Genomic DNA, 27,833 nt, shown 5'->3' on the forward strand with positions numbered 1-27,833 from the left:
AAATACGCACCACACAGAACCGCAACTGTCTCTGCAACGCAATGCTGTAAAGCAAACGCAACGTTCCATTGGAAATGAATGTACTTCTGTTGGTGTGTTTGAGGCGAAGCAGTAAATTGAGCAAAGCCTAGCTACAGTTCGGTACATTGGAGAGTTTATGTCAGCACTAATGCCACCTGGTGTTTAGCTAATGGAAGTTCATTAAATCATGACTACGGCACCAACAATGCTCATACAGTACATCACATGCACCATGTATAACAATGTCTTTATTATGACAGCACTTGAACTGAGCATGACAGTCCAACAGCCAGTAAGTCTTCAGTTTAGTCTACAAGGTCTATACATTCTTAGAAAAAAAGGTGCTATCTACAACCTGAGGGTTCTTTGGCTGTCCCCATAGGAGAACCCCTTGAAGAACACTTTTTGGTTCCAGGTATAACCACTTTGTGTTCTCCTATGGGGACAGCCAAAGAACCCTTGTGGAACCCTCTAATCTTATCTCTATCGGGTGGATCACAAATGGCACCCGTAGTCCCGTACGCCTAGCCTAGATCACTACAACAGCGCCATTGCACAAAATAGTGTGCAGCATCATCTGGCTGTGTGTGCAACAAAAGTTCAACATTCACCTTCTGCTACCATTTCTGTCAGGACGTCTACGCATACAATTTGACGCGTACGTTGGATAAATACACCATGTGCACCACACTGCAACTGTCTCTGCAACACAAACGCTACAGGGCTTACAAGGCTTCCATTAGAAATGAATGTACTTCAGGTGTCCCAAAATGTAATGCCGCTGTCGGTGTGATCGAGGCGTTAAGGACTCTGCTCAAAGCAATGCAGTATATAGGGAATTAGGGTGCCATTTGGAACAAAGACATTGTTTCACAAAAGAGGTGAGTACGAGGTGGAGGGAAGATTGGAATCATCTTGATTATAGATTTTTTTTTTTTTAAAGTAGAAATCAGTTAAACCGTTTTACAGCAAGTGCCAACGTTTAATGAAACAACTACGACACAGACGTTCAGTGATTAGGCAAATGTGTTAAAGCAGCAGTCTCTCTCCGTCGTCTTTCTCTTCGTCTCTCTCCCTTTGTCTCCATCTTTCTCTCCGTCTCCCCCCCCTACTTCTTTATATTGCCTACAAACATTTCATAACATGTTCAAGCCTTAGCAGTGAGATGACAGCAGGGGGAAGGGAATTTCCTTGCCAAATAATTTGCCTGCTTCTTTCAGAGCCGGTGTCCTGGACACAAATGAAGCCTTAGTCCTGGACAAAAAACTTCATGGAATCTCCATTGAACATGCTTCTTAGTATAGTATAGGATAGGATTAAACTGTGTCTAGGAAACCGTCCCTCAGGGTTCTTTCAGGGTCTTTTATCTAAGACTAAGTGTTTTATAACAAACAACTTGTAACATGACTCTGATTGACTGACTTATAGCAGACCCCAGGTCACTATTGGCACTACAAACACATACAATTACACACAAACATACTGTATACAACACAATGCTGCCTTGGAATGTGAACATACATGAATTATATAGCTACAACGTTCTCTTGATCAAAGAAAAGCACAGTGATTCGGATATTGCAATACTGTAAAGCTAGAATGTGTAACATTTTCACTGGCAAATGTGATGTTCTGGGTCATTTCGTAATACTTCTCCTGAATTATAAAATCAACCCTCAAATATATATGATTAAAAGTTTAAAACGTCTTCATTTGGGACAGAATGAACATATAATCATTAGTTAAACCAATTGTGCACAAGTATTGGAATACATAAGGCAAAAATGTAACATATAAAAAACAGGATAATAGAAGGAATTGATGAGTTAAAACATTGTTTCTTTAAAGCATCACTAAAGGAATCATTTCAGGAATCAGTAATCCTTTCATTTGGATTGTAAACATCCATGATGGTACGTAAAGTCATCACGTTAAGTTGTTGCGATCTTTGGAATGAAACCACTTAAAAACAAATGGAAAAAATTACTCTTGAGAACAATTCCTTTTTTGAGTAGATAATAACTTAACCGGTTAGAACAACTCTAAACACTTAAAAGTTGAAACCGTTCCGGATTTCTGCTGTTTTTTGTGGTGCTCTGGGGTTGATAAAAATGCATAATCAAACATTAAAAGAGACATCAAAAACATCAATGTGATTGAAGCTAAATGCCTTTTGTGACTTAATACAATTTAAGTGCTTTGGTAACATACACTGATGTACAAAACATGAAGGACACCCGCTCTTTCCTTCACAGACTGACCAGGAGAATCCAGCTGAAAGCTATGATCCCTTACTGATGTCACTTGTTAAATCCACTTCATTCAGTGTACATGAAGGGGACATTAAGCCTTAAGACAATTGAGACATGAATTGTTTATGTGTGCCATTCAGAGGGTGAATGGGCAAGACAAATATTTCATTTCCTTTGAACGGGGTATGATAGTAGTCGCCAGGCGCACCAGTTTGTGTCAAGGAGTGTGATGCCGCTGGGTTTTCCCACTCAACAGTTTCCCGTGTGTATCAAGAATGGTCCACCACCCAAAACACATCCAGCCAACTTGACAGCTGAGGGAAGCATAAAGGTCAACCTGGGCCAGCATCCCTGTGGAACGCTTTCAACACCTTCTAGTCCATGCCCCTGACAAATTTAGGCTATTCTGAGGGCAAAATGGGGGGTGCAACTCAATAGTTGGAAGGTATTTCTTCATGTTTTGTGCACTCAGTGTATATTTCATAGTTGCTTTCATATCAAATATCTATTCAGCCAAACAATCTTAAATAAAATGTTCTCATGACTCTGGAATTAGGAATTCTCTCTTTTCAGAGCCTTCATAGCACAGTAGTAACACAGACCAAATCTGTCATTGATTGGAGGAATTCAATTTACAGATGAATTGGGCTATTGTTGGGATGATATGCAATGTAAGCAATTCTTCAGTGGTGGCCCCAGGGCTCATAAGCTGAATAAAAATATAAAACAAACCGAAGAAGTGATAGTAAAAGGAACATTGCACTGCGGGAAAGCGAGGCCATCCTCTCATCTAATTGGTCTCCTCGACCAAATCGTACCTGAAACAGTAACACATAGGTAGCTTATCAATCAAGGTAATATGGAATGTACATGAATGAATATAGAAGGGGTAACACATGGGATGGCACCTACCATTGTGCATTGCCACTCTTCAGGTCCATCTGATCCAAATCCAACTGTAACTAAACACAACAACGGAAAAAAACACAGGTCAGAGGTCATCTCAAAAAATGTGCTTATAAACCAGGACAGAGATCATTAGATAGCCTACAGTAGCTTACCTTTCCAATGAGCTCTCTCTCCCGGCTCATGAAGGAGACGTTGTTTTTGACAGTCAGGTCCAGTCTTCTCTGCATGGACTCCTCCAGAGAGAAGTCGAAGTCAAACCTGCACACACAGAAAAAGGAAAATACATAGAATATGTCCTATCCCTGGCAGATACAGGGATAGGACATAACTCCCTACTGTGGAGCTGCTAGTTTGATATACAGTGCCTTCGGAAAGTCTGAGGTCCTTGGCATTCAGGCGTGATACTTGGCATTCAGGCCAAAGAGTTCAATCTTGGTTTCATTATACCAGAGAATCTTTTTTCTCATGATCTGAGTCCTTTGCCTTTTGGCAAACTCCAAGGCAAACTCCATGTGCCTTTTACTGAGGAGTTACTTCTGTCTGGCCACTCTACCATACAGGTCTGATTGGTGCAGTGCTGCAGAGATGGTTGTCCTTCTGGAAGGTTCTCCCATCTCCACAGAGGAACTCTGGAGCTCTGTCAGAGTGACCATCGGGTTCTTGGTCACCCTCCTGACCAAGGCCATTTTACCGTTGACTGCTCAGTTTGGCTGGGTAGCCAGCTCGAAGAAGAAGCTTGGTGGTTCCGAACCTCTTCCATTTAAGAACGATGGAAGCAACTGTGTTCTTGGGGGCCTTCAATGCTGCAGAAATCTGTTGGTACCCTTCTCCAGATCTGTTCCTCATCACAATCCTGTCTTGGGGCTCTATGGACAATTCCTTCGTCCTCGTGGCTTGGTTTTTTCTCTGACATACACTGTCAACTGTAGGACCTTATATAGACAGGTGTGTGCCTTTCCAAATCATGTCCAATCAATTGTATTTACCACAGGTGGACTCCAATCAAGTTGTAGAAACATCTCAATTTAACTGGAAGCAGGATGCACCTGAGCTCAATTTCGAGTCTCATTGCAAATATCTATGTAAATAAAGGTTTGTTTTTTTGTATATATATATTTGCAAAAAAATTTTTTAACTATTCGCTTTGTCATTATGGGTTATTGTGTGTAGATTGATGAGGACTTAAAAAAAAAATCTTTATCCATTTATAGAGTTAGGACTTCAGACAAAAATGCAAACAGTACCAGATACAATTACACAAAGACAGCAGGAATAACTCTGGGCCCTAGTTAAGGTAACGCTGGGGCGGCTGGTAGCCTAGTGGTTAGAGCATTGGACTTGTAAGCGAAAGATTGTAAGATTGAATCCCTGAGCTGACAAGGTAAAAATCTGTCATTTTGCCCCTGAACAAGTTCCTAGGCCGTCATTGAAAATAAGAATTTGTTCTTAACTGACTTACCTAGTTAAAGGTCAAATAAAAAAAAAGAAAAATAAACATGCTCAGGAAAACTCCTGTCCCAACACATTCCCTCTGTCTCCCGATGTCCCCTTCTGTCTCACCTCTCATTGAACTCAGGATTGAGGTCTCTTTTCTTGGTGTTGGTCTTTCTCTTGGTGATCCTGTTCTTGTCTGGCAGAAGGATGAAGGAGACATAGGGGTCGGACCCGTCCTTAGCAGACCCACAAGCTGGCAGGCCCCTAAAGGCAAACAGAGAACAAACCAGGTGACTAACTGCATGTGGACACTGTACAGCACAATGTTCACTGGCTCCATACAGATGTAGGATCTTAATTTGATCCCCCTGTTGCAGGAGAACTTCCCTCCAATGCAGGACATGTTAAACTTGTAGTGTATTTGAGATTTAAAAAAGCTTCTGATGTTGGTAATTTCCCTTACAAAAAAATGTATCATTGTCCTACAAAAATGTCCATGAATTATAATCAACATAATAATTCACAATTTCCTGTTGCTGCGGGATTATTTTCCTTAGCATATACATTAGGGCTAGCTTTCCCCCCCTCTTTTAAGTTGATTTATGCATTAATTCATTCAAATACAATAAAAGAATGGCTTCATTCATAAATACATTTTCTTTTTTAAACGCACACAACATAGATAGAAAATGAAGGTTATAGGTCTAGTGACTATACACCACCAGCCAGTCGGTCCGTGCCAGTGTGGTTCAGGACAGACCTGCAGGCAAGGTACAGTGATACACAGTGCATTATGGGTATTGTAGTTTGGGACAAACCTGCAGGAAAGGACGGTGATGAACAGCCGGTTCTCCTCTATTGAGTAGCCAATTTGCAGCTTCACCTGGCCGGGGCTCTGATCACCTCTGAGCGAGGAGACACAGGTAGACAGGGGGAGAATCTCAATTGGTTTTGCTCGACTCCTCGCGTCCTCTCCTCCGTCCTCTCCTCGCATCCTTTTGAAAAAGGTCAAAGGTAATCGAGGGGAGGAGGCGAGGGGAGGAAATGTGGAAACAAATGCGCTTTTATGAAATCAGACTCTGGCAAATGACGTTTACAGAGGAGGAATCACAAAATCTAAGTAAAATGATAAAAACAAAATGTAAGTAGTTGCGCAATACATTTTATAGATAAAAGGATGAGTAGCATATAGTTTCTAAAATGTCTATTATTTTCTAATTTGACTTTCAAAGGGTTTGTGGCAAATGTCCAACCTCTTGCAGTAGGACTCCTGTAGCATACACGTCAGTATCCTATGCCGGAGGCGGCAACCGAGGAGAGGAGCAAACCCCTCCGTTCGCCTATTAACGAATTGACACAGCTCCTTCATATGGTGACCACTTAATGGTTTCCGGATCACGGAGGAGAGGAGGCCGGAGGAGTCTAGGCCAAGACCGACTTTTGCCCAATTGAGAATCTCCCACGGTTACAGTTTACATGGATTATAAAATGTACTCATTCCTTCATTACGACTAGGCCCAGAGTTTTTCCTGGCCAGGTCACGAGTTCAGGTCCCACTCCTGGCCCTAATTATGATGTTTGATTACAGATACATGATCCTTTTTAAACTACAGAAAAGTGGTATTTCTTTCTATGAAGTACAGTACAGAGGAAAACAACATGTGCCGTCCTGGTCCGCTGGACATGATTCCTCAGTCCTCACTGTACTATACTGTAATGTGACCGGAAAAACAACATGTGCCGTGCTGGTCCGCTGGACATGATTCCTCAGTCCTCACTGTACTATACTGTAATGTGACCGGGAAAACAACATGTGCCGTGCTGGTCCGCTGGACATGATTCCTCAGTCCTCACTGTACTATACTGTAATGTGACCGGGAAAACAATGGGACATTGATGTCCGTGTGAGCTTTGGAATGACTCACAGTTGAGAGAGCGGTGATCTGTGTCGTAGGTTTGGTTCAGTGTCCCGTCTGTGGATGACATGGTCTCTGTCCTCACTGCCCTCCCTAGTACCATCACTGCGACACACTGCCAGCTGGGTGTCCAAGATCTGCAAGACAAAAGGCCTTTTAATATTCCTCTCAAGTTTCAAGCTTCAGTTTATTCCATTCAAAAAATAATAATAATAATCATAATTCCACACACGGTCTCGACACGCGTTAGAAAAACAGATCAAATATGACATTTATGAGTAAGAGACGCGCGACAGTAAAATTAGTATCAGGATAGAAGGTATTAAGAGCTCACATGATGACGCTAATGTAGAAAGAGGGGGTTCAGAGCAAACGCAATCATAGACAATGCCTTAGGGGCCCTGTCTGAACTGGATCATTCATGCAATCGTGTTGTTTTGGAGGAATAGTCATGGGACAAGTGGGGAGTTTGTGAGTCTCTGAGTATGAAAATCATGTGACAGTGGTGAGTTTGTTTGGTATAGAGAGTGGGTGTATGAGTCAGACATGGGTTCACATAGTATGTTTTCTTTCAAATACTTTTGAGTGTTTAATTGAGCCTGTCTGAAATGCCAGATGGGTAGAGTTTAAACTTTAGGGACTGTTCCATTGGTTCCGTTGTGCCAGACAAGCTCAATCTAGCACAGATAACGCATTTGAGAGAAAAACAAATACTATTTGAACCCAGGTCTGGACAGTGGTGAGTCTGGTGCACGGAGTGTCTGTTTACTTGGAGTTTACCTTGAGTGTGGCCCTCAGTAGTATCTGGCTCTCAGGGAGGGCCCCGTCCAGACTCAGCCATCGGTCCAGCACCAGGCCCTGCTCTGACAGAACCTCTCTCAGTGGTAGTACCACCGTGCCCAGGGCCTGGCCCCAGCTGTGGGACAACTATAGTACAGAGGGATAGAAAAACATGAAGACATGCACTCCCCCAATGATCAGAGGTAACATGAAGTCCCATACTCCCGTTGTCCACTATCACTCCCAAGGTCACCAGTCATTCTCCCAGCGTTGACTGGGTCCATTAAAATGGCTTTCAATAGGTATCATCTCTGTATGAAAACGTGCTAACAGCGTTATCAGCCCTCTTAGGCCCCGTTCAAACAAAAAAACAAATGTGTACTTTTCAACCCTTTGCGGACCCTTTCTTCTCACCTTCACTATAAGGAGTTCCTCTTTAGGGTCACGAACCAGGAAGTGGAAAGCTTCATCCCACCGAGGAGACGTAGAGCGCTCGCACACCTTGGAAAAAGAGATGGATGGAGAAACCAAAAAAAGATACAAATAAATTGTCCATTCTTTGGTTTCTCTAGTAAGCTTTACCAGTATGCAAATAGACCAGGAGTCAAGAAGACTTAAAGAGGAAGTGTTACCTTGGTCTTGTATGACATGGCCTTCAGCAGAATCTCCGCCCCCACTTTTGGCTCTTTTCCGTTCTTCTTCAACTGCGAACATGGAGAAAAAAAAAGATTTGTGTATAAAAGAAATGAAAGGACTGCGGCAGAATCTACGTCGCCAAATGTACATACATAACAAATGTACAAACCAATAATGTAAGGCCATAATGTAGTAACAAAACCAAAAGAAGTCTTGTTGTATATAAACACTGAGGAAGTATTGTGGACTACATATAGTCACTACATATAGTCACAGGACAACGACAACAACCGCAGCAGCATGACAGCACACAGCAGGGCAGCGGGCTCCTGGTCTCACCGGCAGGCTGTGTGCCCTCTCCACATACACAAACAGCACAGCAGCCGACGGCACTGCCTTGTTCTGGTACTGCTGCTCGGCCTGGAACTGAAGGATCTGGAGGGTTCAGAATTATAATACACAGTTAGGACCAGACACTGGTAGAGCACACACGCACAGAGACAGAGAGACAGAGACAGAGAGAGAGAGAGAGAGAGAGAGAGAGACAGAGAGACAGAGAGACAGAGAGAGCGCTAACCTGGTCTAGTCTGGTGGACTCTGAGAGCCTGGGGAGCCACTCCATGATCAGGTGAACCCGACCTGACTTCACATCATTCAGAGTGTACCACTGTGATAGAAACAGATTACCACCATCACAGATTACCATTACCACAGATTACCAGACCACCACTATCAGACTATGAGAGTATCATTGTATGACACACATATTGTTGGAGGCATAGCTCTACCACTGTAGCAAACACAGCTAAATCTGTCATAAAAACAGTCATTTATGGGGAATCGTTAGACGTTACCTCATCAGTGAACTGTGAGCTGATGATGTCTCGCAGGTTCAACTTGAACCTGTAACACAATGCATTCATGTATTTCATCTGGCTCTGAGTCGTTTTGGGGCAACATGTCGTCTGGTCAGATCCTCACCTGCCCAAGAAGTCATCCTGGTCCAGATCTTTATCAAACAGCTCAAACTGGATCTCCTGACCAGGCAGCTGGGTTAGTATGATCTGAGGAAGCCCAACACAACATGTGCTTAATGTCTCCCAGAGTCTAAATTCCACATTCATTAAATCCAATCATTATTGTTTACTGTATGACAGCATAGATTCGCTGTGTCCGGAACCTCATTTCATCTAAAACGGAAATATTTCCGACATCCAGTTGCTCAATATTTTCTGGTCACCGTGCTCTTTGTACCTCGTAGAGTTCGTTCCAGTAGGGGTTGAGGTTCTCTTTGATGGTGTGGCTGCGGAAGGTGACTCCCCCGACCCTGATCTTGACGTAGGGGTCACTCTTCCCCTTCACCATGCCCCCCATGAAGTTATCCTTGGCTATCAGGTTACTGGCCTCCACCAGGTGGATATGCAGCACTCCCTACGGAGAGAGAGAGATAGGGGCAGAGAGGGAGAGATAGAGAGATAGGGGCATAGGGGCAGAGAGGGAGAGAGAGAGAGAGAGAGAGGGGCAGAGAAGGAGAGATAGATAGAGAGAGAGAGAGAGAGAGAGAGAGAGAGGGCAGAGAAGGAGAGATAGATAGAGAGAGAGAGAGAGGGCAGAGAAGGAGAGATAGATAGAGAGATAGAGAGAGAGAGAGAGGGGCAGAGAAGGAGAGATAGATAGAGAGAGAGAGAGAGAGAGAGAGAGGGGCAGAGAGGGAGAGATCGAGAGAGAGAGAGTGCATGTGTGTAGTGTTCAACATTAGGAGGCTCCACAAAGATAAAATCTGAATGCGTACTTGAGCGTCCTAAAACGCATGGGACTTATTGTAAATACACATTTTTTTATGTATTACCTTTTAATGTGGCATGAACACAACCAGTCATGATGTTGTCATCTGATTGTCAAACAAATCCCTTCAGAAAGTAGGCTAACGTTACCTGCGCACGGTCGCACACTCAAAAAATGATTCCAGCATCCAAACACCGTACACCCTCCATTTGATTCGTGGAAAGAGACATCTTTTACAAAAGACCAAACATGGTTGTGATTCGGCGATTGTCATTAGGCCTACACTCTTGAATTAGTTGATGCGGCTTGCTGACAAATTGCCCTTTTTTGTAAGAAAAAAAAATTTGGGACACCTGAAAAGGGGCTGAAATACGGGATGCAAATACAGCCGTGTCTGTTCCGAGCTCATCTGCTCGGGAAACCGAGGACCCAGTTGATAATGTTGCAAGTTCCCTAAGCGGGCTGGACCCAGTCAATACAATGTTGCAAGTTCCCTAGCGGGCTCGACCCAGTCAATACAATGTTGCAAGTTTGCTAAGGAAAGCTCAAGACAGACAGAGAGAGGCAGACAGAGAGAGGCAGACAGAGAGAGGCAGACAGAGAGAGGCAGACATGCTGAGTAGAGAGATGAATACCATTGAAAGAACCTGAACCAACTGTCACTGGTTTAAACCAGCTGGAATAAGAGTTTATCTTCATATTTACCACTATAGCAGGACAAAATTACGTTTGAACCAAATAGGAGAATTTGTTCAATTAGAGACCCCCCCCCACACACACACACACACACACACACACACACAAAGTTGGACTGCTTTGAATTAATGGGAGCTAATGTCTCATACACCCTTTCTGAGTGTAGATCGTGGCTCCCGCCCCTCCTCTCTCTCTCTTAACCTAGGTTTTATTATCTCAGGTCATAAATTCCTGTCAGAGACTCTCTCCCCCTGGTCATGCAGAAAGAGAGGCTACACGTCTGGAAACGGTTCAACTCTGAGACTATCGATTCACTACAAGAAGGAGCGAATTCTAAACGACACTAATTACTAGTCTGCAGCTAGAAATGACGTAAACCTAGAACGAGAATACCGACAAACACCGAAGCATCTAATCTATGAGAAAATTTCTGAATGACACTCTGAAGTAACCATTCTAACCACCTATAACCACGAAAGACTTTGTGACTTCAATGAAAGTTAACCAGAGAGACTCTGATGAACCCTACAGGACGATGGAGGATTCCAACAGAGGATTCCAGCAACAACGACATACGGGTGTAAATATATATATACGTTGCAATTATTCTCGAATGAGCAGCCGTTCATGTGCAAAGGATTAGCATTTCAATTCATATAATTCTAGACTGTGTGTAATGAATCCATTTTTGTCTTTCCCACTAATTCTCAGTTCCACCCCTTTCCTTTTGTCTACCAAGATGTCATATCGGTTTAGCCCACTAGGGACTTTTCTATCATTGTTAGTATCTAATATCTACTGTTTGTTTGTTAAGTATTTCTGTGATTATTTAGTTAGTTAGTAAATAAATTATTAAGCCAATTTGTATATCGCTGATTCATAATTTATGCTGGGGTTCGTGCAGATAACCAAGATTTTTACGACGTTTGGAACGAGACTAACAAGGTAATAATAATACATAAATGAGAATGACTAAACGATCTGAAGAGTTCTATTCGGAAAATTATAGCTCCGTAAATCAAAATTTTCCGTGGTGCCCCAACTTCCTAGTTAATTAACTTTACATGATTAGTTTAATCACGTAATAATATTTACACATAGAGAATTCACCCTCTACCCCCAGCTGTGCCCTGGACCCCATATGTGAACTGATTGCACCCCATCTATCTTCAAAGCTCGTGCTGCTAGGTGACCTAAACTGGGCCATGCTTAACACCCCGGGCATCCTACAATCTAAGCTTGATGCCCTCGATCTCACACAAATTATCAATGAACCCCAAATCCGTAAACACGGGCACCCGCATAGATATCATCCTGACCAACTTGCCCTCTAAATACACCTCCGCTGTTTTCAACCAAGATCTCAGCGATCACTGCCTGCATTCGTAATGGGTCTGCGGTCAAACGACCACCCCTCATCACTGTCAAATGCTCCCTAAAACACTTCAGCCAGCAGGCCTTTCTAATCGACCTGGCCCGGGTATCCTGGAAGGATATTGACCTCATCCTGTCAGTAGAGGATGCCTGGGTATTCTTTAAAAGTGCATTCCTCACCATCTTAAATAAGCATGCCCCATTCAAAAAAAAAAAGACCTCACATTAAGCATCTCCAATCCAAAATTAAATCTAGAATCGGCTTCCTATTTCGCAACAAAGCATCCTTCACTCATGCTGCCAAACATACCCTCGTAAAACTGAGCATCCTACCGATCCTCGACGATGTCATTTACATCCTTAAATACCTTGGAAGCATCCACTCGGGAAGACTGCAACATCGACCAGGATATCCACAATCGGATCAAACAGGCCTCATCCTCCTTTAGACGGCTAAGGAAAAGGGTTTTCGACAACAGCAACCTTCACCTACCCACCAAAGTTGCAGTGTACCAGGCAGTATGTGTATCTTCACTCCTTTATGGACATGAAACGTGGGCAGTCTACGGCCAACACTTAAAACAACTGGCGTCCTTTCGCATAAAATGCCTCCCAACACATTTTAGACCTGACCTGGCAGGACAGTGTTCCGCACTCAGAGATCCTCCAGAGGAACCAACTGGAAGAGCATGGAGGCGTCCCTCACACGCAACCAGCTTAGATAGCTCGGCCACGCCATCGGATGCCATCGGACCGCCTGTTAAGAAAGACGCTGTACGGACAGCTACAACTGGGACGTCGCTCTGCAGGTGGCCAGAAAAAAAGCAGGCTAAAGGACCAAACGAAGACATCACTATAGGAGTGTGTTAGATGAACCCCGCCTCCCTCCAGACATGTTGCTGCGACCCTTCCAATTGGCGCGGCCTCTGCCACAGGGAGTGCTGTTGGCCGATGTAAAAAAAGACTGAACGACATATGACCAGGCCTGCTCCGGCCTCAACGGGACAGGCCTTTATGTTCTCCGTCTGTGGCAGACTGTCGGATTATACAGTCATCAGTGAACACACAAGCTGTAGTGGAAGTCAGTGTGTGTGTGTGTGTGTGTGTGTTTCGGTTAGCGGACTCACCTCACTAGCAAAGTCCGAGTCAGGGGTGGTCTGCTGGGGTCGGGTGGGTACAGGTTTGGGGGCTCCACTCACTCCCCCAGGGGCCAACTCTGATGAGATACCCCCATCTCCGTGGCCTGACCCTGGGCTTAGGGGGTGAGGAGATACGGGGCTGGTAGGAGAGGCATCCTCATTTAAATACAGCACCTATATCAGGAGAGAGAAGAGAGGGAGATACTTAGTCAGAGACATACATTTTAGGACAGGTTATGCCATGGCATCACTGTGTGTGTGTGTGTGTGTGTGTTCCATGTGTGTGTGTGTGTTTGTAGGTGTGTGTGTGTGTGTGTATACTCATGCCTGCATGCACGCGTGTGTGTTTGTAGGTGTGTGTGTGTATATATGTGTGTGTACTCATGCCTGCATGCACATGTCTGTGGTTGTAGGTGTGTGTGTGTGTATATATGTGTGTGTACTCATGCCTGCATGCACACGTGTGTGGTTGTAGGTGTGTGTGTGTGTATATATGTGTTCTCATGCCTGCATGCACGCGTGTGTGTTTGCATGCTGCACGTGCCTGTGTGTGTTTTCTGTGTGTGCGCTGTGCTTCCTGTGCGTGCTTTCCTGCATTTGTGTGCATACTCCCCACCCACCCTCAGAACAGCGTTGATATAGATGCGGCTGGCCTGGCCAGAGTTGTCCAGCTGAAACCACTGGTCCATGCTGAGGTCAGGACTAGCCAGCAGACGGGACAGAGGGATGGACAGACTGCCAAGAGACAGAGCCCGGTCATCATCTTTCACCTGGAGGGAGGAGGAGGAGGAGGGAGAGGAGGAGGGAGGAGGAGGAGGAGGGAGGGGGAGGAGGAGGAGGGAGGGGGAGGAGGAGGAGGAGGGAGGGGGAGGAGGCAGATGAGGAGGAGGTAAAAAGATGTGTGGATATGATTGACAGGTGGATAAGGGCGGATAAGGATTGATATTCTACAACAGTGGTGTGTGTCTGTGACATCTGCAGTAAACGAGGATCCACTCGTAACCACTGTGACCGTTAAGTCAATATTACGAGAGATAGTGATGGATAGAGAGAGAGAGACAGATTGATAGAGAGAAAGAGAGAGACTGAGATAGATAGAGAAAGACAGAGATGGATAGAGAGAAAGAGATAGATAGAGAGATGGAAAGAGAGCGAGAGACAGATTGATAGAGAGAAAGAGAGAGACAGAGATGGATAGAGAAAGACAGATTGACAGAGAGAAAAATAGGCTTGTGGCTCTCTTATCACCTGAATAGAAATTTCCTGTTTGCGAGGGTCCTGGATGTAGAATGTGAAGGCAACTTCCCACACTGGGTCAGTGGTAAGATAACAAGTCTAGGAACCATAGGGGAGAGGATACAATGTGATGGACCATGAGAGAAATACACTAACCTAGCACTTAAGGCAAATGGACACCATAGTAATTAAGACCTTCTGAGGGTCTATGGGGGTGAATTCCTACCTTACTCTCCTTGGTTGTGTCTTCTACGGACAGCTGCACCATGGGGCTGGGGTCCTTGTTACCCTTTTTCATCTGAAGCCCAACAACATATCATACAGATTTGACACACGCCAGCAGTCAGCCACAGGGGTCATAACGAAGAGAAGCTTTCGCTATTGTCACAGCTAAATGGGGGTCAGAATAGACAAAGGCCCGCGCCACCGCAGCCCAGAGTGTCAGTCAGTCGGTCTGTACTCACAGGCAGGTCTTGAGCCCGGTCCAGGTAGACAGCCAGGATGGCTGCCGAAGGAGGGTCTGCTGTCTTACAGGTCATATTCTGGTTCCTCTGGATAACCTGATCACAGGGGAAGACAGGGCTTTAGTGGCCCATCGCCATTGACTACAGTTTAAATGCTGAAGGCGCAATGAGATTTCTATCCAACTTGCAATGGCAAGGTTTACGCGTCGCAAACTACATTACTCCTTATTCTAAAACTGTGAGGGGAGTCTGGCCAAAACCATTCAAGCATTTTATTTGACGATGGGAACATTAGTAGTGATACAGTGATGTAGTGTAGTGGGCACCTCGTTGAGTCGGTCAGCAGAGGACAGCAGAGAGAGCCACTCCAGACGGAGGTGAACACTGCCAGATGGTACATCCTTCAGACTAAACCACTAGCAGAGAAAGAGAGGGGGGGTTTAAAGAGAACTTCAGACTGAACCAATGAGTGTTGAAGAGGGGGTGAGTGCTTGAGGTGGAATGACAAAAGATACTCATTCTAGGTGGTGGAAATCATTTACATTTTAAAGTACCGGTGTTTAGAGCGAATATTCTAGAATAGCCTGTACTCGAGCAGTAGACAATATGAGGTGGCGATTCTCTGTACTGGCGTGCACTGGCACAATTCAAACACTAGGGGGGTGTCACGTTATTGTGGTGAGTTGGTGGTGAGCCCAGAGAGCCAGAAGGAGATCAGAAGGTGGGAGGCACACAGGGTCTGCATGACACCTGCTGCTTAAACGGGATTACCAGATTCAACCATAATTCAGTCTACAGACGTGTCTTAAGGGTAGCCTTAATTCCAACTCATTCCAGCTTTTACTATCTTATACGAGATACAGACAATAGCTGGTAGAGAGAGATATACACAGTATACCTCAGTTAAAAATCTCATTGACTGGAGCTACTTCTAAAATAGTGAAAGTAAATTACTTTTTACTGAACCTATACTATCTGTGACGTGTCAGACTTTCTTTCAATATCAAGTAAATGAGATGAAAAACTAAAGCATATAGCCATTAGCACTTGCAACTCACCTCATCTAAAACTCTGGCCTTGTGTACGATATCTAGATCCATCTTGACCCTGAGAGAGACAGAGAGAGACAGAGAGAGAGAGAGACAGAAAGAGACAGAGAGACAGAGAGAGAGAGAGAGAGAGACAGAGAGAGAGAGAGAGAGAGAGAGAACGGAAGAGAAGAAGGAACATGTATATCTGCGTTCCATCTTCAGCGCATTACAACATAGCACAAGTGTATTTGTAACTGCAACGGAGATGGTGTTACAGAGAAACACAGAGAAACCGCGAGGGAATGATAATGATGCTACCTGCCCAGGAAGTCATCCTGGTTCTGGTCTTTATCAAACACTTCCACCTCCAACTCCTGACCAGGCACTTCATGGACAATCACCTGACACACACACACACACACACACACACACAAAAAAAACGACACCAGATGACACCGTAGCAAACAGTAACAGCAATCAACACGACAGACTGAATGTATACGTAGAAAGAAAAGATACAAAAAAAACAACTACAAATATATTTGTCCTTCGATGGAGTTGGTTACTAAAGAATGTCATTTCTTTAAAAATACAAGGTGACAGACACATGCGAATAGGATGAATTGAAAATGATCCAGAAAGGTCCCATGTTTGATAACTACATTATTGCAAAGCTACATGGCAGCAAATATAAGGCCCCCGTGTTTCTCTCAACAGCCCTGAAGTCCATGCTATCAGACATACTCTGCACGTTGTGCAAGGCTGTTCATGTCTCTATAGAAACCAAGGCCAGAGTTTCCACTTTTCTTTGCTGCACAAAGCAGAATACGCTGCCTGAGGGAACAACCCACAGAGAGGTAGTGCACTATTTAGGGAATAGGGTGCCGTTTTGGGACACACTTATAATATGCCCATCTGCTCCTACCACTGTAAATATTTCTGTGTGGTTCATTAAAGTGGTATTTCTGTAATATGCAGGCAGGCCTCGTTTTTTTTGGGGGGGGGGGGATTCTGCAGAGATAAGCAGATTAAACAAACCAAGGGCACTGTGACATGCCACATTCTCTCTCATAGCAGGCTGCAGGTGGTGGAGGGACAGGGACTCCACTCTTAAGGGACCGAGGCCTAAGACAGATGTCACGCTCAGGGCTACAATCAGGTCACGACAGGGAGAAAGGCGTTTACAATGGCGCTGTACACGCAGTGAATGTCAACCCACTGGGCACAGACGTCATTTCAACGTCTAGTTTTGATTTTCATTGGGTCGAGTTGTCGACTAACATGAATTCAACGTGAAACCGAGCAGAAATGTCACCATATCATTGGATTTAGTTGCGATTTCGTAAAATTCCATTATGTCAATTACAAAAGTAATAGGGGGGCAAATCCTAATCAGTTTCCCACGTTGATTCAACGTCACACTGAATGTTGCTGCTGAAATGACGTGGAAACCAGCTTTCAACCCGTGGGAGGTCTCCTTTCTCAAGTTCAACACTGTTACAGTAATGTCAAAATCCTCCTATGTGCAGTGTTGTTGTGTTCCAATTTCATATTTTCATTTTGCTGACCATTTGCAATGTCCTCCTGAGTTGTCTTGAAAGGGGCTTGAAGTAAGGAGGATCTACTGTAACTATTTTGACTTGTTCGGGTGGTCTTTCACCCGGGTTCCCAGCTGCAAGCCCCACCTCAATAACAGACACATTTAACAAGGCTCATAAATATGCAATAACTAATAATGAGCTGGGGGACCAGCAACGCTCTGCGGCAGCTCTGAGTGATGAATTCAGCTTTAGACAGTCTGTGGTGTTGTATTCCATTTATTCTCCCCGCTCTCACATCTCTGTAATAATTGGTCGGAGAACTATCCCAGCTGTGCGCCTCGAAATGGTGAATATTCATCTTTAGACAGTAATGTATCAGTTTCCCCCCCCTCTCACCTCCTACATCTATGTCTTCTCTCTCACTCTGTCCGTCTTCCACTCTTTCTCAATCTTCTCTCTCTCTCGCTCTTTTCTCTTGTCACCTCAAACATCTCTCTCACTTTCCGCTCGTCACCTCATACATCTCTCTCTCTCCGCTCTTGTCACCTCAAACATCTCTCACCTCATACATCTCTCTCACGCTCTCCTCTGTTGTCACCTCAAACATCTCTCTCTCTTTCCGCTCGTCACCTCAAACATCTCTCTCTCTCCGCTCTTGTCACCTCATACATCTCTCTCTGCCTCACCTCATACATCTCTCTCTGCCTCACCTCATACATCTCTCTCTGCCTCACCTCATACATCTCTCTCTGCCTCACCTCATACATCTCTCTCTGCCTCACCTCATACATCTCTCTCTGCCTCACCTCATACATCTCTCTCTGCCTCACCTCAAACATCTCTCTCTGCCTCACCTCAAACATCTCTCTCTGCCTCACCTCATACATCTCTCTCCACTCTTGTCACCTCATACATCTCTCTCTGCCTCACCTCATACATCTCTCTCTGCCTCACCTCATACATCTCTCTCTGCCTCACCTCAAACATCTCTCTCTGCCTCACCTCAAACATCTCTCTCTGCCTCACCTCATACATCTCTCTCCGCTCTTGTCACCTCATACATCTCTCTCTGCCTCACCTCATACATCTCTCTCTGCCTCACCTCATACATCTCTCTCCACTGTGGGTTGAGGTTGCTGTCCACGGTGTGTGATGTGAAGGTCTGGGTTCCCACACGCAGCACAGCGTATGGGTCAGACTTCCCGTCTATAATCCCCTTAATGACCGTGTCCTTGGCTGTCAGCTCCTCAGCCTCCAGCAGGTGGATTCGCACCACTCCCTGACAGACCGACAGAGAGGCATGATTAACACAGAGTCTCCCTTTCGCCGTCCACTGGTTCCACATTCTGCAGCTTTGCCCGGAGACATGGCTGTGAACTCCTACAGTCATACGTCTCAGTTACAATCGGTGTTTGTCTATGTCAATCATACAAGTAGGGTCAGTCAATCTGTTGTGTTTGGTAAATGCTTCAGTCAGTCGGAGTCTGTGGTGTTACCCGTGGGAGAGGGGAGCGGAGCTGCGCAACGTGCAGGTCGGCCACCAGGGGGATAGTGAGGCGGTTGGGGAGGACCAGGTACGAGGCTATAGCATCCATTATCTTAGTGTCCGACATGGCACTGCAAATGAATGCAAGGGTGGAGTTGGGGACACACAGAGATGGGAAACAAACAAATAGACAAAGACTATATACACTACTGCTGACAACATGAACATGCATCAAACATGATATCTTGGCACGTATGCACAAAGGGTCTCAGAGTAGGAGTGCTGATCTAGGATCAGTTTTGCAGTTTAGCTCATAATAAGTCAATATAATATGGACAGAGGGAACCTGATCCTAAGTTAGCACTCCTACTACGAGACGCTTTACGGGCTCTGGGTAATAGACAACAGGACCAACCAACGGCACCCGTTGAGTAAAGATGTGGTTGAGGCAGGGGACCTTGAAATCATTTTTTAGCTAAATGTGATTTCTCAGTTCAGTGAATACAATTAAATAAGAATCATTAAAAGTGTTGCCAGGAATCTTTGATATATGATGTTAGCAAACTAAAGTTAACTACAACATCACTGACAATTAATGATTTAATTGCAATATCAGACAATTAGCTACATGTCTTATCCACACACAATGTGATCAGGGACACTGACAGTGTCCTAGTAAAAATGTGCTACAACTATGGTCATTGACAATGGCCAATGACAATGACCGTAGTTTGGCAAGACAGTACAAACAGATTGGGGACCAGGCTACTTCCCCCTGAGGTGACACAAAGATTAAACACACCGCAAACAACAATGCCATATAAGTGGTCCTTTGAGAAAGCCAGAAAGAGCCCTCTCACTCACTTGAGTCCAGGGATATCCAGCAAGTTGGTCAGCCCAGTCCAGTTGATGTCCAGCTTCTGTGAAGGCAGATGTAGTTAAAGAGAGTCAACTTCAGAAGATGCTGCACCAAATGAATGAATGGATGTATGTGTGGACGGACGGACGGGTGAAGGAATGAAGCGATTGGTAACAGAGACTCACAGGCCTGCGTATGAAGAACATGGTGACGGCTCCCACCAAAGGAACGTCTCCAATCAGGGGCTCCAGAATAACCCTCAACATTCCATGTAGCTACAGAGACGGGGGGAGGGGAGGGACGGGGAGGAGGAGGGACGGGGAGGGGGAGAGACGGGGAGGGGGAGAGACGGGGGAGGGACGGGGGAGGGGGAGGGGGAGAGACGGGGAGGGGGAGAGACGTGGGGGAAAAGGAGGAAAAGAGATAATGAGGGAAATAATTAGAGAGCGACAGAAACCGAAAGAGAGAGAATGATACAGGTTAGCTTTATATAGAAAGACTGCAAATTTGCGGGGGGGGACGTCTCATGTACTGCACTCCCACCAAATCCCCAGCAACACTGTTCCTTCTCTCTTTACCTGTACCCCTTTCACTCCTGCTTTGCAAAAGTACTTTTTGATCTCCACATTGATCTCCACATCACCCGCATAGCTGGAGAAAGGAGAGAGGGGAGGAGTCAGGGGGAGAACAGGGAAATGATTTAAGTGTCAAGCTTCTGCTGCTGCTATAGACAATGGACGTGCTCTTCATCACAGAGGATGGTGAGGGCAGCCACACGTGCGGCGGCGGCTGCGTACCTAATGTACAGATCCAGTAAGACCTGCCGCTTGTTGTGCTCCGTGTGAGCCTTCACTCCCACAACCTTCAGGGCCTGCAACAAAAAAAAAACACACACATCATATTGTGTTATCATGAGCATAGAGAGTCCACAACATAGATTGTGTTTACTGCAAGATGCTGTGTATAAGGTAACCTCGTCTGCAGGCTATTGGGGAGGAAGTCTGGTGCTAATAAGAAGTGATTTGTTTGTGTGGAAGTGTTCTGTATGGTCATTAGTGTCCGAATGAACCTGTCCATCTTCCTTTGTATAATGACAGGGTATACCAGAGCCACATATGTACATCTCTATAAATGACTTAGCTCTGGGGGCCTACTATACAGTAGGTGACATGGTGTTATATGCAGGCCGGGGCTCTTGTACCTTGTCCCCTAGGTTGACTTTGGTGAAGCTGAGGGTCTGTAGGTGGGTGTTGGATGCACGTATGACTGGAGCAATGGTTTCGACCAGTAACTTCTCCAGATACTGGCCCACGAACGGCCACGCCTGCTGCAGAATCTACAGGAGAGAGAGAGAGAGAGAGAGAGAGAGAGAGAGGTAGAGAGAGAGGTAGAGAGAGAGAGAGAGAGAGGAGAGATAGTGAGAGAGAGAGAGAGAGAGAGAGGTAGAGAGAGGTAGAGAGAGAGAGAGGTAGAGAGAGAGAGGTAGAGAGGTAGAGAGAGAGAGAGAGGTAGAGAGAGAGAGGTAGAGAGAGGTAGAGGTAGAGAGAGGTAGAGAGAGAGAGAGAGGTAGAGAGAGAGAGAGAGAGAGAGAGGTAGAGAGAGAGAGGTAGAGAGAGAGAGAGGAGAGATAGTGAGAGGGAGATAGTGAGAGGGTGGAAGGGGGATGTAGTCATGCTTCTCACTGTGTGTTTACAACCTAATAAATATACATGAGATCTTCCTTTGATCTTCCTTCATCATCGATTGCCCACGCTTCAAGGACACCTTTGTCATTTTTCAAGGACTGCAGTGCTCGCAGGCGATTTCACTGAATGTTGAATGTAAAATGTATCGAGAATATACGATCTGCATTAGCTTGCTTGCCAAAGCTCATTAGGTCAACATATGCTATGCCGTATTCATTCATATTTACATTGTAGAATCACATTTGAAGTCACAGATAGTAGGTTCTATAACAACTGGCCAACCAAAAAGGACATGTCCTGTACACTTCCCTTATCATTGACTGCATCTGCAAATGCAGAAAGAGGACCTGATGGTGAAAGATTTCACAACCTTAGAGCATGATGTCCTCTCCCCTGTATCACATATCCACTTACACTACAGGAAACGACAACCACACATCTGGTCGAGAGGCTCTTCACATGACGGAAACACAAAAGCGGATGCCCTGCAGTCAAATGACCTAGTGACCTCATGGGTGGTATTATATTCATATTTTTCATCATTTCATCATTAATAAACATTCTTTTTTTTATTTTGCCAAAAATGTGGTGTTTCTGTGTCAAACAGTAAAACAAATTCAGTCTTCTGTGATGTATATAAGGTGTAATATTGGGATGCAAACTCAGAATGCAATACATTTCAACTCAATATCTGACATGGTACAGGTGTCTTCTTTTTTTAAGCCCATCACCATGTGTGTGAGGTGGATACTTTTGTTTCAAAGTAGATGTGTTTAAGACTACCAAGAAACAGTGCGTGACCCTGATTTAGCCAACTGTTTGTGTCACACTGCTTTGCTTTTATCTTGGCCAGGTTGTAAATGAAAACTTGTTCTCAACTAGCCCACCTGGTTAAATAAAAGGTCAAATAAAAAATAAAATAATCAACTATACATTTGATGGTTCACTTTTGTATGGTTCCACTGTGCAAGTCACCACTTGTTGGTCATATTGTTTAAATCATACAGCCATGCAGTTGTTTATACCGCAAATTAATGGAAAGATCCATCTGAGATCTAAAAAGCTTGGCGTCACTTTGAAAAGGTGCTAATTTCTGAATCAATGTGTGAGATTTAAAGCGGCAATCTGCAGTGGAAACGATAACAAAGCTCCGACCCCGCCCCTGTTTCGGTAAACAGCTGAAGGATGGGGCTGGAGAAATATAACCACTCTCAAATCCATACACGTAGCTATGGATGCAAGGACCAGACCATCTATGAAATCAAATGTATGGTTTTAACCATGTTTTCAGGCTATATAGTGTTTGTTTACGTTTACAAGCTAATATTTTGGGTTCTGGTGGGGTACGACAGTTGAGCTAAGCTCATGAAGAGTATTAGAAGTTATATTCTTCAAGAATCAAAGGGTATATATTGATTTGATTTACAAGGCCCAAAGATTGATGTAGCAACTGCTGATTGGCCCTACAAGGCAGTGGCACTAATACTTCTCATCTCACTGCCAAGCCATTCCCTTTGACGCTGACCTTCCCCCGGGACCTGTCTGTTTGTCTGGGGCAGCGTCCCAAATGGCACCCTACTCCCTTACGGGTCCTGGTCAAAAGTGGTGCACTAAATAGGGAATAGGGTGCCGTTTGGGGCACAGCCATGATCTCAGTGATACGGTGTGTGCTCGCTCACTACTCCCGGAACCCAGAAAATCCAGTGAGCACTGAGCTACTCAATATGTTAAGAGTCTGTCAAGAGAGACTACGCGCTCAAAGACTATCCTCACCAACGAGGTATCGTGTGGTGAAAATCCTCCTCATTAATCCAGGATTTAAGGCAAGGGATTGTGAACTGTAACTGCACGTAAATGAATAAAATTCCTAACAAGGACATAATGACATTCTGGCCTGTGTCATCCTATCTGTTGTTTTAGAAATGGTCAAATTCTAATGGAATCACATTTCGGCTGTGCCATCCTATCTCCTGTCCTGAAGAAGTGCGATGGGGAACCAGGCCAGGGTCTGTAGTTGCAGCCTGCCAGGCAGAGAAAGAGGCTGGGAAGGAAGCCCCGACGCAGTCAGAGCACGTGGTGGGTGTCAGCCAGGCAGCTAGCCTGGAGCAGCCCTGGTTGTTGCTTGTGAACGATAAGCCGAGCAGATCACTCCCCTACAATACGTGCTTTGTCACAGACTTCATTAATGTCTCCCAGTGAGAAGGGCAGCCTTGTTTATTGATAATCACATCACCGTCATCCTCTCTGAAGCTGCTGCTGGCACTCAGCGGAGATGGAGATGGGAGCGAGGCTCGCTACTCTGGCTGCTGCAGAGGGTTTAGTGTGTGTGTGTGTGTGTGTTGTCAGGGGGAACCTTTACACTCCCCTCTGACTCTTACTAGAGGATGATGGGTACTAATGGAGGGAGTGCAGCGCTGCCAGAGGCAGAATGTAGACACACACCGCAACCCAGGGCAACGATGGACAGGCACAACAAAGCTCCTCCATCGCCACACCAGCACAACGGCTCTGTGTGTGTGTGTGTGTGTGTGTGTGTGTGTGTGTGTGTGTGTGTGTGTGTGTGTGTTTTCCTATATTATCACGACCAGAGTGTCCTGACGAGGTAAGAAAACAATACATATATTTGAAAAGCCAGGACTTTTTTTCATGTCCTGAATTTGTTAAAGATATATTTTAGGCTTAAGGGTTAGGTTTAGGGTTTGGGATTAAAGTTAGGGTTAGGATTTGGGGTTAGGTTTAGGTTTAGCATTAGAGGTTTTGGGTTAAGGTTAGGGTTAGGTTAAGAGTTAGGGAAAATAGGATTTTGAATGGGAATACATTTTTACTACCCGAAAAGACCTGAAAAAAACTAGTGGTGTGTGTGTGTGTGTGTGTCTTGGGGTAAGGGAAAATAGGATTTTGAATGGGACTGAATTGTGTCCCCCCACAAGGTTAGCCCCCACAAGACTATGTGCGTGTGTGTGTGTGTGTGTGTGTGTGTGTGTGTGTGTGTGTCTTGAGGTAAGGGTTTAGGGGTTAGGGAAAATAGGATTTTGAATGGGACTGAATTGTGTCCCCCCACAAGGTTAGCCCCCACAAGACTGTGTGTATGTGCGTGTGTGTGTGTACACTACATACCTTGTTCATCCACTCAACTTTCTCCACGTCCGGAAAGTTGACCTGCAGAGAAAGAGAGAATGTGATTGGTTAGATTTTAACTTTGAACTGCCTTTAAACAATATAGCAGAAGAGTGTAACCTGGGTAGGAATGTGTGGAGCTCGTGAAATGGCAAAAGATTGACTTGAGCCAGTAAAATCAAGACGTGTGTGTCTTTTTGGCCCATCGCCCATGTTGCAAAAGACAACGAACCACAGACCGACCCTAAACATTCCCTCCAAAGCAAAACCACAGTCACAAGACCTTCACAAGATCACACTGATCATGATCAAGTGTGTATGCGTGTGTGTGTGTGAGAGAGAGCGATATCCTGTGATATCCTGTTGACACAAACCACAAAGATTGTGGTATAGTGTGAGTGTCCTGTGGGAGGGGTTGTTAAAGAATGTTGAAATCGTCCCATGACTTAAAAATGTTCTCTTTCCTGATATGGTCCAGCTAGTCCCCCCCCCCCACCCCCCACCCCACCCCACCCCCTTGACTGATGTCTCAGAGTCATCAAGCTTATGGCATCTAGCCGTAGCACAACCCTCAAGTTCTAGGGAACCTTGGAACTGAAACAGGAAGTGGGGGTATAACACAGAAAAACGCCTAAAATTAGGGTGGCACGGCAAAACCTCCGAATGGAAACTCTCTCTTGTTAAAATGCTGAGACTCATAGTACGAGTAACTCACAGTCACTACGAGGCTAACTGTGCCAAATGTAAATACGCTCATGCCTCTGTGGCCATCTTTGTTGGACTAAATGTTCATTCTGAATTCCACCGCGACTGTGGCATTTTAGAGTTTGGACTCGTTCCCCCGGGCCCTGCACATTAAGAAAGTCCAAATATAGCTATGGTTGGATGGACTACAGAATGAAGAAGGTGAGGTGGGGGGTTGGTAGGAACAGAGTACAGTAGCAGCAGATAAAAAAGGTATGAGAGAGAGAGAGAGAAAGAGACGGAGACAGAGAGAGAGACATGTTTGCTCATCAGTTATGTTTATAAACATGATCAAACTGTGTCAGACAGTTTCTGGATCATTTGTTTACAGATGCAGACATGTTTTGACAGTGTAATCAACGGAGCCTTTGTTTTTTGGATTATGACGAGTTAATGTAAAGCACTTCAAAGTCATTCAGTATTATTCTAAATCAAATGGTGTATTTTATTCATTAAAATTAATGGAAATATTATATTGCAGACTGTGGCTTTAAATGACCAGATTGCAGACTAGATAGTGGGCTGCAGATGTGTTCTGCAATCTGCAGTTGCAGAAGCAGGCTCAGCCTATAAGAGAATACACAATACAATATAGGTTTGTCACTTACCCATGGGGGTAATTCCCGTTTACTCCTAAAAGCCCTTGCAGTGGCGTATGCTCTCTCGTTCTCCAATACGTACATGGCAGACCGCAGCCGCATCACTTTCTCGTTGCGACTGTGTGTCCATCCCATGTAGACCATCAGACCGAACAGAACTAAGGTGATACTAAACCCGAAGTATCCTGCCAGGTAAACTGGCAAAAGTGTAGCCAGGCATTTTCCAAAGGACCACAACACGGACACCGCATGTTGGCCGGGCGGTTTGGGTGCCTGCGTCTCTTCCGGCAAGGCAGAATCTGCAGCCCCCGAGCCTGTGGCCATGCTCGGCCCTGCATCCCTAGATGGCGTCGCAAAATCCTTCTCCATGGAACAGCTATCTATGCAGTTCAGCGTTCAGTGCCTTCTTGTTGGTGAATTACTAATTAAACGAAATCCGAAGTAGGTTAAGCCTGCAAACCATTGACAGTGGTTTACTCTATGGACACGAAATGTTCGTCTAAAATACCTCTTGAATCGGTAGCCTAAACAGCCAAAACCCTCTCTTCGTGTATGCACTGACAAGCAGACACGGACGGGCAAGTGGATTCTAATATTTGTTAGGCTTGAGAGGGCGTGTTTTCTAAGTGAAAGCCCTCCTCAAATCCAATAGAGTAAAAAGTCACCCTAAAATGTACTTGTTCCGAGAATAGTTGAAACGCACCGACTCCCCCGCACCAACCAGTCAATGAGTGACGTCTCCTCTCCTACAAGAAAAAAGCTATTGCGCTGCTGCAGTTTTCACACACACACACACACACACACACACACACACAAATCCGCATAGCTAGCTTTCCAACAGACTGAGAATCTATTTGCAGTAGCCTAAGCCTATACATACGGTAGTAGGCGTATGAATAAATGTGATAGTAGGCTAGACGACGTTCTTGATAAAGCAACCAACGACGGCAACCGCTCAAGCAAACCGTTATCTCTTGACGCCTGCCTGATATAATGTGCCTATTTACGCACTGTTGAGTGCACGTCTCCACACTTAGGTGTTTGGAGTCTAGTGTAGGCTGTTGAATGTTCTGTTTTTTTTTATCGGCATGCTACCAGTTTGTTAGTAATTTAGTATCCCATTGTTAATAGTCCAACATGCATTTGTAAAGGGGAAACCTATGCGTTTATGTTTTCTATTTTTCATTTTCATTTCAACCTCAAGACAGCCATCCCAAGCTAGACCATGTCCTGCAAAATAGGATACTCATTTTCAAAGCCAAGGAAGGCTTTCCCTTGTTTACACATCACCACCACGTGACAGGTAAGTATCCTTGGCTGACATCTATTGGAACAGGTATCCTGTAAATACAACACTGTGCCAGAGAGATCAGAGAAATCAAACCATTTTGCCTTCAGGGTATATAACCTGTTTGTGTTTGTTCCAGCGTTTTTGAGGTTTTGGGTTGGACTTAGGCTAATTGAGGATTTACTCTAAAAAATTTCAAGTAGGCCTAATTAAGTTTATAACAAAATGAAGGCCTACATTTTATACAGGCCTAAAATCATAGAAAAATGAATATAGCCTGCCGTTGGCAACAATACAATAATAGTCTACATGAATGGGCTATAAATGTACAATAACATGTTTTTTTCCCTACAGAATGATAATTTCTTTAGAAGAGACATATCCAGGGAAACTACTTCTACCCAGCTACTAATGTAGGCCTACCGGTTGTCACGGTTACATGCCTGCTGCTGTGATGGCTCCGCTTAGTGTCACTGCAGAGCAGTCAGAGTATTTAGAGAGAGCGCAGTTTATAGGCCAGACATGAGTATCTAATAATACTGTATTTTGATTTCTCTCCTTACAGGCTTGAGGCACATCTCTAGGCTAGCCCACTATAGCCTGCTAAATACATCCTTTCACATGAATACAGCTACACGGCTGTCAAGCACCCATGGCTCCCGAGTGGCACAGCGATCTAAGGCACTGCATCTCAGTGCTAGAGGCGTCACTACAGACCCTGGTTCGATTCCAGGCTGTATCACAACCGGCCTTGATTGGGAGTCCCAAAGGACAGTGCACAATTGGCCCAGCGTTGTCCGAGTTAGGGTTTGGCCAGGGTAGGCCGTTATTGTAAATAAGA

General features: G+C 44.9%; 1 protein-coding gene across 2 annotated transcripts; it reads right to left on the bottom strand.

Annotated features, from left to right (window-relative positions):
• Positions 1-249: 249 nt before the first annotated feature.
• Positions 250-26,437, bottom strand: LOC115102559 (extended synaptotagmin-1-like). 2 transcript variants are annotated; one of them, XM_029622650.2, is made up of 31 exons: positions 25,714-26,437; positions 24,362-24,403; positions 20,761-20,895; positions 20,357-20,430; positions 20,138-20,210; positions 19,745-19,834; positions 19,565-19,620; positions 18,711-18,831; positions 18,317-18,493; positions 15,992-16,074; positions 15,701-15,749; positions 14,969-15,058; positions 14,643-14,738; positions 14,405-14,476; positions 14,191-14,277; positions 13,563-13,712; positions 12,931-13,116; positions 9,203-9,379; positions 8,930-9,012; positions 8,803-8,851; positions 8,526-8,615; positions 8,288-8,383; positions 7,945-8,016; positions 7,727-7,813; positions 7,313-7,459; positions 6,542-6,669; positions 5,435-5,521; positions 4,743-4,880; positions 3,335-3,440; positions 3,186-3,235; positions 250-3,091 (listed from the first exon to the last, which is right to left on the bottom strand). In XM_029622650.2, exons 1-31 carry the CDS (start codon positions 26,071-26,073, stop codon positions 3,064-3,066), a joined length of 3,279 nt encoding a protein of 1,092 aa, XP_029478510.1. In that variant the 5' UTR covers positions 26,074-26,437; the 3' UTR covers positions 250-3,063. The 2 variants fall into 2 exon arrangements, with proteins under 2 accessions (XP_029478510.1, XP_029478509.1); XM_029622649.2 differs by having other exon boundaries at positions 5,435-5,611; positions 25,714-26,436.
• Between the last annotated feature and the right edge of the window lie 1,396 nt (positions 26,438-27,833).

The sequence above is a fragment of the Oncorhynchus nerka genome, linkage group LG20 (genome assembly GCF_034236695.1).
Source record: "Oncorhynchus nerka isolate Pitt River linkage group LG20, Oner_Uvic_2.0, whole genome shotgun sequence".
NCBI classification, from domain to species: domain Eukaryota; kingdom Metazoa; phylum Chordata; class Actinopteri; order Salmoniformes; family Salmonidae; genus Oncorhynchus; species Oncorhynchus nerka.